Genomic DNA, 13059 nt, shown 5'->3' with positions numbered 1-13059 from the left:
GGTGTTCTTTGGCTTGTGGACACATCACCACGCTCTCTGCCTCCGTCTCCACAAGCCCTTTTATATCTGTGTGTTTCCCTTTCTTTCCTCTGAGAAGGACACCAGTCATTGGATTTAGGGTCCAGCCTAATCCAGGAGCATAATTCCATCTGCAAAGAACCTCACTCCCGATAAGGTCACATTTTGAGGTTCCAGGTGGACATTAATTTGGTGGGGCAGGGGACACTGTCCACCCAGTTCAGAGTTCCTCCTGCCTCTTTCCCCATGTCCATGGGCACAGCTCCGTCCTTCCTGCCTTTCAGGCCGCAAACCTAGATGCCCTCGGCATCCTTCTTCTTTTCCTTCACATCTTACTCAGCTGAGGCAGCTCTGCCTATACTGCAGAACCCCTCCCTGCCTGTCCCCACCACCCGCTCCAAGCCCATGGTCATGCTCGCCTAGACAGTCCCCACCTGCCCAGTTTCTCTGCTTCCTCTCTGGACCCTATGATCCACCCACTACATTTGTCCCCTCACACCCCTCCCCTGCTCCCCTCACCCCCTCCACTCATGCCCTCCTGCTGCCCTCACAGTAAGACCAACCGCCCAGCCCAGCCTTGGAGGCCCCAGTAGCCCACCTGACCTCCCTCCCTCTTGTCCCTCCTTGCTCCCTTGCTCTGAGCAAACCAAGCTCGAGGGCGCCTGGAGATGGTGCATTTCACTGACCAACCCCTGCCCCAGGTACGACTGAGGGGCCGGTGTGTGACCAGGAGTCACAAAGGGGCAATATCAGGATACAAAGGAAGAATAAAGTAGAGGTTTCAATCCCCCCAGCTGTGGGTGTGGGGCAGTTTCAAGGACCCCAGCTGTGGGCATGGGGCAGTTTCAAGGACCCCAGCTGTGGGCGTGGGGCAGTTTCAAGGACCCCAGTTGTGGGCATGGGGTAGTCTCAGGAACCCTCGATGTGGGTGTGGCATTGTTTCAGGGTCCTGGGGTAAGACGTTGGCTGGCCAGCCATTCACCAGGGTGCTGTCCCCTCTTCTTGCCCCACAGGCTACCAGAGACAGTTGACCTACAAGCACCAAGATGGCTCCTATAGTGCTTTCGGGGAGCGGGACAAGTCGGGGAGTATGTGGTGAGTCCTCGCTCCCCAGGCACGGCTGCTGAGGTTCTTCCACTTGAAGTCACATTCTCATGTCCAGCACAGCGTAGCCAGGAGCCTGCATGGGAAATGGAGGTGGCCATGGTCTTAGCCCCTGGGGTTTACAGGTCTGGATTGTTGGGGTGGCGGGCGGGTTCTGCCTGGCCCGTGCATGGTGGAGCTGGCGGCGGTGACAGTTACTGTTACTCCTTCTGCTGTTGTTGCCACAGGGCCCAGGAACTGAGCCCCTGCCCTCTGGCCCCTTGAGGATGGGTCCTGGCGCTCTGGTCCTCCTCAGAGCCCACGGGACCCAGGAATGGGGTGACCCTGAGCAGGAGGGGATGGGCCGGGAGAGGCCAGACCGCTGCCTCTAAGCTGGCTTGTGGGGTTCTGGAGGCACGTCCTGGGGTCCGGTTTCCCTTGCGAGCGGCTCCCTCTGGCTTTCAGGGTCAACCAGAGCAGGGAGGGCCTGGGTGTACCTGGGTCTTATTCCCTGAGATTTTTGGGCCGCAGCAGTTCTTGGCATCATCAGGGATTTGCCTCGTCCACTTTGGGGCTTACTGAGGAAGTGGGGCACCCGAACTTTCTGTCCCTAGTGAGGCCTCCTTCTCAGAGCAACACCCTGATGGCGCCTGCAGCAGCTATGGGCGTGGAAAGTATCCAGTCCTTAAATCGGCCCAGCGTCAGTGCTAGGGGCCGGGGGAACAGGGACACGGCTGGCTGAGCCCACGCTGCGGTGCAGTGTCACTCGCTTGGCTCCCGAGGGGCCCAGCCTTGTTGACCTGCTCGGCCCCCCAGTCCCCAGAAGCCAATCGTCTGACCCAGTTCTGGTCCCAGGGCCCTGCCTTGCTGACAGCCATGAGGCAAGGCCGCAGTCATGCACTAGCAAGCAGAGGCCCCCACCCTCTGCGGGATTGGCCAAAGCCACTGAGTCACTCTCTGAAAGCTGGCCAAGTCCTGGCAGCTCCCAGAGGCCTCCACCGGTCAGAAATAGTGAGCTGTGACCTTTGTATGCCCTCCCACAGTTCACACCCACACCCACCCACACACACACACACACTGAGCAGGAAAAGACCAGTTCTGCTGTGGTCATGGAAATGTGACACCCAGCAGCTTGCCTCTCCCGCTTAGCCTTGTGAAACCTCCCTGTAGGATAAAACTGCAGATGCACAGGACAATGGCAACAGCATCCACCCTGGGGCTGGGCAAACCCAGGCTCTGTCTCGTGTGAACTGTGGCAGCCTTAGACCAGATGCTCAACTTCTCTGAACCTGTTTCCTCGCCACACATCCCTCTCTGGACTGGGATCGGGTAGGCAGTAGGATAAGGGTGCAGGCGTGCTCATTACAGTGCCAGGTACCCATTGGGATGGATACCCTGTTAGCACCTCTCCCTAAATATTTGGCCAGGGAGTCCAGGATCCAGTCCAACCTCCTCAACTTCCTTAAAACTCAGGATCTGTTATAGATAGGTTCCGGGGCATCCAGTGTTCATTCATTCATTCATTTGTTTGTTTATTCAAGTGTCTGCTATGTGCCAGGCTCTTTTCTTACTCCTGAGAGAACAAGAAAGACGTGGTCCCTGCCTCCAGGAGCTCATTGCCCGAGAGAGAGAGACCCTGTACAAGATGTAATGGTTATCTACTGCTGTGTAACAAGTCACCCCAAAACATAGCCATTTAAAACAAACATTTAGTCACAGTTCTGTGGGTCAGGAATTCAGGAGCAGCTTAGCTAGCATTGCTGGCTCAGGATCTCTCCCAAGGTTGCAGTCAGGGTGTTGGCTGGGGCTGTCATCATCTGAAGGCTTGACTGAGGCTGGAGCATTTGTTTCCAAGTTAGTTCTCTCACATGGCTATTGGCAGGAGGCCTCAGTTCCTCACTGAAGACTATCCCATAGGGCTGCTTGAGTGTCCTTACAACATGGCAGCTGACTTCCCTTTGAATAAAAACTCCAAGAGAGAAAACAAGGAGGATGCCACATGCCTTTTATCATCTGGTTTCCCAAGTCATACTGTCACCTCCACCACATTCTACTTTTAAAAAAAAATATTTATTTATTTATTTTTGGCTGTGTTGGGTCTTCATTGCTGTGTGCGGGCTTTCTCTAGTTGCAGCAAGCGGGGGGCTACTCTCTTCGTTGTGGTGTGGGGGCTTCTCACTGTGGTGGCTTTTCTTGTTGCAGAGCACAGGCTCTAGGTGTGCAGGCTTCAGTAGTTGTGGCATGTAGGCTCAGTAGTTATGGCTCACAGGCTCTAGAGAGCAGGCCCAGTAGTTGTGGTGCATGGGCTTAGTTGCTCAGCGGCATGTGGGATCTTCCTGGACCAGGGCTTGAACCTGTGTCCCCTGCATTGGCAGGCGGATTCTTAACCACTGCGCCACCAAGAAGTCCCCACCACATTAAGTTCTTTAGAAGCAAGTCACTGTGTACAGCCTATACTCAAGAAGGGGGGAAACTGGGTTCTACTGCTTGAAAGGAAAAGAAGCAAGGCATTTGTGGATATATTTTAAAGCTACTACATCACCTATATAATTTCTCATATCTATGAAGCATGCAAAGGGGGTAGGGTATGATGAGGCACACAGTTACATGGGGTGGTCAGGAAAGGTGCCCCTGAAGAGGTCACCTGAAGATGAGAGAGGAGCTGTATGAAAATCCAAGGGGAGAAGATTTCAGGCAGAGGGAACAGCCTGTGCAAAGGCCCTGAGGCAGAACTGAGCTTGACGAGTTTGAGCCACAGAAGGAGACCAGTGTGGCTGAAGCAGCACAGATGAGGAGGAGAGTGGCCCAACGTGAGGGAGGAGAGGGTGGCAGGGCCAGACTGAGCAGCGGGAGGAGTTTGGATTTTATTCCACATGGAGCAGGAGGGCTTAGAACAAAGCATGGCTGTAATCTGAGTCACGCTGGGCTGTGTGTGTTTAATTAATAGAGTTTATTTTTGTAGAACAGTTTTAGTTTCATAGAAAAATTAAGTAGGTAGAAGTGAGTTCCCATACACGCCCTCTCCCCTACACACAGTTTCCCCTGCTGTTAATGTCTTGCATTAGTGATATACATTTGTTATAAATGATGGACCAGTATTGCTACATTATTAACTGAGGTCCATAGTGTAGGGTTCATGTTGCATAGTCTATGGGTTTGGACAATTAAGGTATCATACAAAATAGTTTCACTGCCCTAAAAATCCCCTGTGCTCTGCACATTTGTCTCTCCCTCCCCCCAGCCCCTGGCAACCACTGAGACTTTTACTGTCTCTATAGTTTTGCCTTTTCCAGAATGTCATAGAGTTGGAATCATTCAGTATGCAGCCTTTTCAGATTTCTCCTTTCACTCTGTAATATGCATTTAAATTTCCTTCAGATCATACAGTGGCTTGTTAGCTCTTTTTGTTGCTGAATAATATTCAGTTGTATGGACGTACCACAGTTTGTTTATCCCTGTTTGTGTTTTAAGATGGAAAATTAAAGAGAACAGTGGGGGCTTCCCTGGTGGCGCAGTGGTTGGGGGTCTGCCTGCCGATGCAGGGGACACAGGTTCGTGCCCCGGTCCGGGAAGATCCCACATGCCGCGGAGCGGCTGGGCCCGTGAGCCATGGCCGCTGAGCCTGCACGTCTGGAGCCTGTGCTCCGCAACGGGAGAGGCCACAACAGTGAGAGGCCCGCGTACCACAAAAAAAAAAAAAAAGAGAACAGTGTAGCAGAATGTGGAAATTCCACAGTTCCCAGCACAGGGGCAACTAAGTTCCATCTTGGCCCCCCAGTGTTTGGAATTTCCAAACTCTGCTGCATACAGAGTAGGTGATGGGGCAGGGCTGGGCTGGTGGAAGCAGTGGGAGCCATGGGGTGGCCTGGCTGACACAGGAGCCATGGGGGTAGAAGGAAGAGGATGGATTTGAGGTATCTTGGAAGGAGAGTGGCCAGGACGAGGTTAATAAGGTTAATAATTGTAAGGTTAATATTTCAGGTTTTGGTGATTCACAGGAACAGAGCTTGGAGCCACTTGATTTTCTTTTTTTGTTTTTTTAACTGTATTAAATAGCAGAAAATTTACTGTCTTAACTATTTTTAAGTATACCGTTCAGTGGTATTAAGTACATTCATACTGTTGAGCAGCCAACACCACCGTCCATCCCCATAACTCTTTTCATCTTGTAAATCTGAAACTCTATACTTATTAAATGCTAACTCCCCATTCTCCCTTCCCCCCAGCCCCTGGCAACCACCATTCTACTTTCTGTCTCTATGATTCTGACTACTCTTAAGTGCCTCATATAAGTGGAATCATACAGTGTCTTGTGTGATTGGCCTATTCCACTCAGTATAATGTCCTCAATGTTCGTCCATGTTATAGCACTTTGCGGAGTTTCTTTCCTTTTCAAGGCTGAATAATATTCCATTGTGTGGATATACTGGTGTCGGCAGGTGAGAGGACCTTGGTCCTCGTCTTCTTTAGAGAGACAATTCCACAAAGAGACTTTGTAAAGCAGAAATACACACCCAGAGAAGAGTGCAGGCATCCTCCCTAACGAGGAGTACACCAGAGAGATGATTTAAATCACTTATATGGGGGCAGTTTTTCCGGGTTTTTGTTTTCCTCTCACCAGTCATCTTTCTTGGTTTTCCACATCTGACCTGACCCAGGGCCCTGCCTGATATGCGCATGCATCTTTTAGCCAAAATGTATTCCAGCGAGGGGGGTCTCTGGGAGATGGACAGAACAGAGATTATGCGTTAGTGCTCCCTCCATTTTTGATCCCCAAAGGAGCTTTTTGGTGCATGGGCAGTTGGGGAGGTCTCCTTGACCTCAAGAATGAAAGATGTGGTCCTCTTCTCTTTTTACTCCAGCAGAGCTCAGCTCTCCTCTGCTCCTGCCATTAACTTTTCCGTTGAAATATCAGGGGGAAACAACCTTCAGTTTCCTCAGCTTGACAAACACCAGCCCAGGGGCCCATCTACATCCTACCTCAATACCACATTTTGCTTGTCCATTCATCTGTCAGTGGACACTGGGTTGCTTCCATAGTTTGGCCATTGTGAATAATGCTGCTACAGATATGGGTGCACAGATATCTCTTTAAGACGCTGCTTTCATTTCTTTGGGGTATATACCCAGAAGTGGAATTGCTGGATCCTATGATAATTCTGTGTTCAATTTTTTTAGGAACTGCCATATTGTTTTCCACAGGGGCTGTACCATTGTCCGTTCCCACCAGCAGTGCACAAGGGTTCCAATTTCTCCGCATCTTCATCGACACGTGTTGTTTTCTGTGTCGTTTGGTTTTTGTTTTATAGTAGCCATCCTGATGCGTGTCAGGTGGGGGAGCCACTTGATTTTGGAAAGGATGGATTACTCTTTTGTCCTGAGTTGGGGTGTTTCCCCTGCTGATAGTTCTGCTGTTTGTCCCTCTTGGCTCCCTGGTTTCCATCTGGTGGTTCTCCTGAATTCATTTTTTTCATTCATTCATTCTCCAGCTTCATCGTCTCCCATTCAGGGTGCGCTAGCAACAGTTGGGCTGGGGGATGGGGTGGACAAGGGGCAGGCTGCAGAGATACAGATAGAAAACAATGACACAGAGGGAGGGCCTGGGGGTCCAGAGGCAGCATGTCCATCACAGAGTGGAGGTGTCTGGGAGGCTTCCTCTGGGGAGGGACCCCTGGGTTGAACACTGAGCGACAAGTAAGACTTCATCCTGTAAAGAAGGGAGGTAGGAGCATGGTGCATCCAGGGCCTGGGTGACTGAGTAACTGAAGCTAGTGGGTTGGTGGGATGTTTTCAGCTGCAAACAAAAGAAAACTGGCTGAAAAAGCAATTCTGAATATCTCCTCACACCATAGAGCTGGGGAGGCTCCAGGATTGGCCAGTCTGGCAGCCCCACAATCCATTGGGGTTCCTGGTTCTTTCCCTTGGTCCCTGTGGGCATCCTCGGCGCAGCAGCTGCTCTCCTCGTGGTGGCAAAATGGCTGCAGCTGCTCCCAGCATCACCTCATGTGCCCATTCCAAAGCCATTTGCAGGTCTGGGGACTGGAAGGCCCATGGCTGTGGCTGGCTAGGGCTATAGAGGAGCCCAACTGTCCAGTGTACCTGGTTGCCGGTTTTTCCTGGGATCTCTCAGCAAGACCTGGGATCTCTTGGGGAGTGGTTATGGAGGAGCAACAAGGAAGGTCTTCTGCACATCGCGGGGGTGGGGGGTGGGGTGGGACTGGACCAGCTCACAAAAAGGCCTTGAGTGCCAGGCAAGGAGCAGACCCGGGTGCTTCTGGGGGGGGGGAGGGAGCAAACGGGGAGGCTGGGCTCCATCATCAGGTCCAGCTGGGTGCCCACACACTTCCATCAAGTGCTCACAACAGCCCTGCGAGGGCAAGCTGGACCCTCCTGTCTTGTAGAGTAGGAAGCAGAGTCTTGGATGATGTGGGGAGCGTGCCACAGTCCCTGGCGGGGCACACGGGAGGTGACTCTGTTTTGCAACTCCCCAGCCCATGGCTCTCCCAGCCCCCACCTCATCCTGTTTCAGGCTCACAGCCTTTGTCCTGAAGTCCTTCGCCCAGGCGCGCAGCTTTATCTTCATTGACCCTCAGGAGCTGGCAGCCGCCAAGGGCTGGATTGTCCGGCAGCAGCGGGCAGACGGCTCCTTCCCGGCGGTGGGCAGGATTCTGAACAAGGACATCCAGGTTGGCAGCCTCCCAGCCTCCTCCTGGGGCCTTGGCCTTGCCCTGGCTGCTCCCCGGTGTTGTCTGGGCCCAGTGGGGGCAGGGGGCTGTCCCCTCTGGCTTGGGATGAAACTACAAATCCTCTTACAGGGTGGGATCCACGGCACAGTCCCTCTGACAGCCTACGTGGTGGCAGCGCTCCTGGAGATGGGCCTGGCCTCAGAGGTAAGCGCAGGGGGCCCGGGAGGTGCCGGCTGGAGGAGCGAGCGGACAGTTTGGCCTTGCAGGCCAGGTTGGCCATCTTCTGGCCATCTTCAGCTTCTATTTATTCCTTGCTGCCCCCCTTCTGCTCATTAGTGAGACTTTTTGATGCTTTTCAATGGTCACAGAACATCCAACTTCTTGTGGCCTGAGCAGAGGTGTGAGAGATTCCAGCAGTAATCACCGGGGACATGCGTGTGTGGGAGAGTGGGGTAGGGGTGGCTGTATCCTGAGTACGAGCCCTCCCAGGACTGTCCACAGCCCCCAGGCCCAATCGGAGAATCATTTGGGGCCCAATCAGGTTCCTGGCCAGTGACCCAGGGGCTGGCTTCAGGGAGCCCTATACATAACGTTGGACTCATGAATGCTTTTGCGGGGAAGAGTCTAGAACCTTCAGGGACGGTACTAGACCCAGCAGGGCTTAGACGTCCCGAGGAACTCAAGGACCATCGTCACTTCCGGGAGGCTGTCCCAGATGGGCGTGGCATGTCCCCTGCAGTGAGAGCTTAGACGGATCTCGGCCGCTGGGGTCGGGACTCCACCATTCCTAACACCTGTGCCAATTCTAAATCCTCTGGTGATGAATTGTGAATTGTGGCACTTCTCAGAATTTTCCGATTTGACTGTGTCTAGGCTTTGGTGCGACCTAAGACCCTCCACGTCCCACACGCTTTGCCCAGAGAGCCCCTTGCTTGCCCTGTGTTAAGGGGCTGAATTGTGTCGCCCCCAAAATTCATATCCTGAAATCCCAACCCCCATCTTAGTCAGCTCAGGCTGCCGTCACAAAACACCAGAGAGTGAGGGACTTCAACAACAGACATTTATTTCTTATGGTTCTAGAGACTGGAAAGTCCAAGGTCAAGGTTCTGGTCGATTTAGTTCTTTTTTTTTTTTTTTCTGATTCAGTTCTTTTTTTAAAATTAAATTAATTAATTTAGTTAATATTTTATTTTTGGCTGTGTTGGGTCTTCGTTTCTGTGCGAGGGCTTTCTCCAGTTGGCGGCGAGCGGGGGCCACTCTTCATCGCGGCGCGTGGGCCTCTCACTGCGGCAGCCTCTCCCGTTGTGGAGCACAGGCTCCAGACGCGCAGGCTCGGTAGTTGTGGCTCACGGGCCCAGCCGCTCCGCGGCATGTGGGATCTTCCCGGACCGGGGCATGATCCCGTGTCCCCTGCTTTGGCAGGCGGACTCCCAACCACTGCGCCACCAGGGAAGCCCCTCTGATTCAGTTCTTAATGAGGGGTCTCTTCCTGGCTTGTAGACAGCCATCTTCTTTCCATGTCCTCACGTGGCCTTTTCTTGGTGCGTGACCATGGAGAGAGGTGGGATGGGGTTGGGGGAGAGATTGAGAGAGAGATCACTCTGGTGTCTCTTTGTCTTCTTATAACCAGCCTCATTGATTATAGAGGTTCCACCCTCCTGGCCTCATCTAAACCTAACCACCTCCCAAAGGCACCCCTTCCTAACACCATCATATTGGAGGTTAGGGCTTTAACATATACATTTGTGGGAGGGGGACGGGGAGGCACAGACATTCAGTACATAACAGCCCCAAGACTTCAGAATGTGATAGTATTTAGAGACAGGGCCTTTAAAGAGGTAGTCACGTTAAAATGTAGCCTTTAGAGTGGGTACTAATCCACTATGACTGGCATCCTTGGAAAAGGGGGACATTAGGACACAGAGACCAGCACAGAGGGAAGATGATGTGAAGATAAAGGGAGAAGATGGCTAGCTACAAGCCAAGAGAGAGGCCTGGAACAGATCCTTTCCTCACGGCCCTCAGAAGGAACCAGCCCTGCTAACACCTCGATATTGGACTTCTGGCCTCCAGATCCACGAGACAAGAAATTTCTACTTTTTTAAGCCACCCAATTTGTGGTACTTTGTTACGCAGCCCCAGCAGACTCATACACCCTGCCTCTAGGAAGACCAACCAACTTGGTTGGCCCGGGTCCAAGGGATTCCAGGGGTGCAGGCCTCGTGGGTGCCTCCTCCCTGCCTGCACCTGAGACTGAGGAACCCAGGCTCCTTGGCGTTCCCAAGGTGGGTCTCTCCTCCATCCCCTGGTTCTGCTTTTTGTTTTGGTAAAATCGACATTTAGGCCATTCTGACCTTATCAGATTTTTCTAGAGCTGAACCAAGTGTTTCTTCCTGAACTCAAGAATGTGAAGGCCCCTGTGCCTTAGGCTGAAAAAAGGCCCCTGGACTTGTGTCCTGTGGCATTTGTAACAAAGTACCACAAACAGTGGCTTTAAACAACGGGAGTTTATTCTCTCGCAGTTCTGGAGGCCAAGGTCTGAAGTCAGTGTGTGGGCAGGGCCATGGCTCCTCTGGAGGTCTAGGGGAGGATGCTTCCTAGCCTCTTTCACCTTCTGGGAACTCCCAGCATTCCTTGGCTTGTGACTGCATCACTCCAATCTCTGCCTGTCTTAACACGGCCTTCTCTCTCTGTCTCTTCGTCCTCTCTTCTTATAAGGACATCAGTGCTACCTCTGCAAAAGTGTCCAGCCACCCCCACCCCAGGCTCTGGGCTTATGTGGCTCAGGCTTGGGGTCCAGTTAATTTGCTCTGTTATCCCTGATACATGCCCCGGGAGGGAGATGGTACGTCTTAACGACATGCCGTAAGGGCGGTTCCCCTGCTTTATCCTGATCTAAAGATGGAAAGCTTTGGGAGAGCATTCCTTCTGCAATCTTAACAATCACCAAAGCAGAGTTATCTTAACTCCATGACTCCACCGGTGCCCACAGGAGCACCATTGCTCATTTGCTAAATTCCCGAATGCTTTGAATCCCTCCTTTTTCCATTTAGCCTATATTATTGGGCAGCTTCTCTGAACTAAGCCCATCACTGGACCATGGACTTGGTTTCTGTCCTTCACCCGCTCACACTGTGGGTCAGGAGCATGATGAGGGTTGGTGGGCTTCCTGGAGGAGGTGACGATTGAAGCTAGGCCTGGAGGATGAGGTGGGCCTGAGCTGGGGGTCTTAAAAGCCAGCCTAGTGATAGAGTGGGATGGGGCGGGGCGGGCAGGGGTCTGCCTGCTTCCCCCAGAGTGTCTCTGGATTGATTTGTTGTGTTCAGACTTCACTTGGAAAACCTGGCACCAACAGAAAAGAAAGGGAATGGGGCTTTGAAAGCTGAGGCTGCAGGCAGTGGGGCACCAGAAGGATACAAAGTGAGGGGCTGCAAGCCATCCAGTGCTTGCCCCAGGCATGTCCTGAGAACCTCTGGGAGTGTGGTGGGTGGGGTGAAGGCAGAGCAGCCTCCCAGTGCTCCAATTCCCACCCCCGCTGCACCCCGCAGGAGGAGAGGGGTGCCATTGCCAAAGCCAGGCACTTCCTGGAGTCCAGCGCGCCCCTGGCTACGGACCCCTACAGCGGTGCCCTGACCGCCTACGCGCTGACCCTGCTCCGCAGCCCTGCAGCCCCCGCCGCTCTGCGAAAGCTCCGCAGCCTGGCCATCACCCAGGGTAGGTGCCCCTGCCTGCCACCCCAGCGGACACGGTGTGGGGCCAGCCCACTGCGGGCCCCAGTAAACAGCTCATGAACACGTGCATGGAATGAAGGAGGCGTCCTTTGCTCACTCTGGTTTTTTTTTTTTTTTTTTTGTGGTACGCGGGCCTCTCACTGTTGTGGCCTCTCCCGTTGCGGAGCACAGGCTCCGGACGCGCAGGCTCAGCGGCCATGGCTCACGGGCCCAGCCGCTCCGCGGCATGTGGGATCTTCCCAGATCGGGGCACGAACCCGTGTCCCCTGCCTCGGCAGGCGGACTCTCAACCACTGCGCCACCAGGGAAGACCTGTTTTTTTTGTTGTTTTTTTTTTAATACATTTATTTTTTTAATTATTTTATTTTATTTTTGGCTGCGTTGGGTCTTCGTTACTGCACACGGGCTTTCTATAGTTGTGGTGAGCGGGGGCTACTTTTCGTTGCGGGGCACCGGCTCCTCATTGCGGTGGCTCCCCTTGTTGCAGAGCACGGGCTCTAGGCGCACAGGCCTCAGTAGTTGTGGCTCGCGGGCTCTAGAACGCAGGCTCAGTAGTTGTGGCGCACGGGCTTAGTTGCTCTGCGGCATGTGGGATCCTCCTGGACCAGGGATCGAACCCGTGTCCCCTTCATTGGCAGGCGGATTCTTAACCGCTGGGCCACCAGGGAAGTCCCTCACTGTTTCTTTTTACTCATTTATTATCGCATCTGCTAGTGGCTTCATTTGATGAAGTGGCTTGAGCTTGAGCATCATTTTCTTCCCCTATGAAGTAGGGGATGCCACCCCGCCCCCACCAGGGAAAACAGTGCTCGGAGATCCCTGGTAGAGGATCCCCCAGGCTTCCTGGAAACCATTCCTGGGCAGGGTGCTGGGAGGCAGGGGAGGGCTGCAGCCGGCTCCCACGCTGCCCCCCATCACTGGGTGAGCTTCGGAAAGCCTTTTCCATCTTGGAGTGTCAGTCTCCCATCTACAAAATGCCTCCTCATTGTGTTTGGGGAGCCCCAGTCACTGAGCTGTGACTTCTCAGAGGTCCCCAAACTCAGTCTCCTTCCCCCCAACCCCTGGGCTTTCCCAGGAGCTGCGCTGGTATTCCATCCAGCTTCTCTGCTTAAGATGTCACCTGAAGAATTGCTTTCACTGCTTAAGAAGAAGAAGAAGAAAAAAAAAAAAAACTTAAAAAGCAAAATTCTAAAACCATCCAGTTGGATGACGGTGTCAATTTAGGACTAACTGCTCAAGATCTGAGGCAGGGAGTGCTGATTTCTCAGTGGTTTGAGGGCTTTTTATACCACACATGAGCTCAGAATCTTTGGAGCCTTTGCAAGTACGGAGTGGCTTCCTGGTCCCCAAGTGGGGTAGACTGGGGCCTGCCTCAGGGCTCCAGCCAGGAGGGAGGCCATTGATTAGTGATGTCTGCCGGGGTACAGAAAAGCAGCCAGGGATTGGTGATGTCTGCCAACGGTGCAGGAGGGGCTGGGTTTGTCGCTGTAGCTGCAGATGTGAGATGTAGCCCCAAGACCCTTCCTGTCCCAGCCATCTTC

At 53.2% G+C, this 13059-nt stretch overlaps 1 protein-coding gene across 7 annotated transcripts in view; it reads left to right on the top strand.

Moving 5' to 3' along the window:
- Positions 1-13059, top strand: part of CPAMD8 (C3 and PZP like alpha-2-macroglobulin domain containing 8) — a 99284-nt gene that overhangs the window by 75189 nt on the left and 11036 nt on the right. For all 7 annotated transcript variants that reach the window (XR_009539744.1, XR_009539743.1, XM_060144664.1 and 4 more), the window contains 4 exons: positions 1032-1113; positions 7631-7787; positions 7917-7991; positions 11336-11501. Coding sequence is in view for 5 of the 7 variants with exons in the window: in XM_060144664.1 (XP_060000647.1) it covers positions 1032-1113; positions 7631-7787; positions 7917-7991; positions 11336-11501 (480 nt within the window). In the remaining 2 variants the exon portion in view is untranslated. The remainder of the gene's footprint in view (positions 1-1031; positions 1114-7630; positions 7788-7916; positions 7992-11335; positions 11502-13059) is intronic.

The sequence above is a fragment of the Lagenorhynchus albirostris genome, chromosome 3, assembly GCF_949774975.1.
Source record: "Lagenorhynchus albirostris chromosome 3, mLagAlb1.1, whole genome shotgun sequence".
NCBI lineage: Eukaryota > Metazoa > Chordata > Mammalia > Artiodactyla > Delphinidae > Lagenorhynchus > Lagenorhynchus albirostris.
The sequence above is the reverse complement of the archived record's forward strand: the minus strand, read 5'-3'. Positions and strand labels throughout refer to the sequence as shown.